This window comes from Dichomitus squalens (assembly GCF_000275845.1).
Source record: "Dichomitus squalens LYAD-421 SS1 unplaced genomic scaffold DICSQscaffold_72, whole genome shotgun sequence".
NCBI classification, from domain to species: Eukaryota; Fungi; Basidiomycota; class Agaricomycetes; order Polyporales; family Polyporaceae; genus Dichomitus; species Dichomitus squalens.
The window spans coordinates 9,303-10,776 of NW_006766954.1; the positions used below are offsets into that span (position 1 = coordinate 9,303).

The 1,474-nt window shown below is 53.5% G+C and overlaps 1 protein-coding gene across 1 annotated transcript; it reads left to right on the forward strand.

The window, feature by feature from the left end:
- Nucleotides 1–587: 587 nt before the first annotated feature.
- Nucleotides 588–832, forward strand: DICSQDRAFT_174768 (uncharacterized protein; the record flags this gene model as incomplete). The annotated part of the gene is made up of 2 exons (XM_007370622.1): nt 588–609; nt 672–832. 2 exons carry the CDS (start codon nt 588–590, stop codon nt 830–832), a joined length of 183 nt encoding a protein of 60 aa, XP_007370684.1.
- Nucleotides 833–1,474: the final 642 nt, after the last annotated feature.

The window sequence follows — 1,474 nt, forward strand, 5'->3', positions numbered from 1 at the left end:
GTAAGGTCACCATGAGGCAGGTCAGAGGGTAGGACATGAGGCAGAGAACTCTGACCAAACGATGGTCAATAGGTACCTGGTCTGTGCACCATTGTATTAGTATATATAGTAGGGAGTCTGAGGCAGGGAACCTCAGACTTGATCTTCTCGTCGATTCCCCATCTCCTCTGTAGGTAGCTAGCAGCCCTACCTCCCTCACTACCCCTTCTAGTCTAGGGAATACATCTCTTCACATCTCTTGCTGTGTCACCTCTGGTTGCTTCGCTTCTCAGCACCAACCTCTGCATCAGTAAGCTTTGCCCTTGTTTGTTTTGGTGGCACAGCTCGTTGGCTGTGACAACGTTGTATGCCATGATCGCGGCTTGGGACGGGGCATCTTTCCATACGGGCTCCTAGATGTGCAGAGGTCAGTACTGATTCTTGAAGACAAGCCCACACAGGAGAACAACGGGGAAGAACCGATCGAGTCTGGCGCGTCCTCTCGCGGCGGACACATCGCGAAGAAACCGTATCAAGAATCTGCCAGTTAGGACGAGCCGCTGGACGTGATCTCTCCGAAGGGGAAGAGTGAAGGGTTCTATCGGGCGATGGGCATGAGTGATGATCGTGGTGAGCCCACAGGATGCCATCCTGTGTCGCACGCATGGTCTCATCCTGCGCTCGTTGTACAGCTGCTCGGCAGGCCCAAAACCCGAACAGCCTGCTCGATCCGGAAGTCATCGTGAAGCGCACGAAAAGACGTCTTGAGGAGCTCGAGGTAGGGCTGAACGCGGATCATCCGTGGCTCGATCCGGATCCTCACCTGCGGATTTTTGAGGATCAGAAGCCTTGATCCAGATCCTCAAGGATCCTAATCCGCGGATCCGGATCACTGCGGATTCGACTCATTTGCGGCTCCTGATCCTCAGTGAGCCTCAGAGTAATGCAAGAAATGCTATTGTTTTATATATATTTACCAATTTTGAACACATTTCGTGCGGGGTCATGATCTGCGGATCATACCAACTTTGACACAACCCTTGACTGTTGTGGCGACTAGGCGCGTAGACTCGGGTCGTCGTTCGGCGACGACCTCGTAGGCGAGCGGCGAGGAGCTGAAAGGGGAGAAGAGAGGGTAAGAGGGATAAACACATCAGAAAACTCGACGGGGCAGAGCGGCGATCGGCACGAAGGCACGAGATCGACGAAAGCTAGTCTTCACGCAACCAGCGACAGACTAGTCCCAATGACCAAGTTATACATTAGCACTCGAAGGGAAGTACAACGCTATGGTCACTCACCTAGTCCCAATGACCAAGAGGTCGAGATGGGGACTAGGGAGCGCCTAAGGGGGTCCTTATATACTAGAGGGGCTGCTTAGCAACCAAGGACAAGGCGCGAGAGCGAGGCAGTGAAGATGACAAAGAGAGAACAAAGGGCGAGAAAGAAAAGGCAAGGGCATGGCGATCACGGGAACGTAGCATGCGGCTGTGGG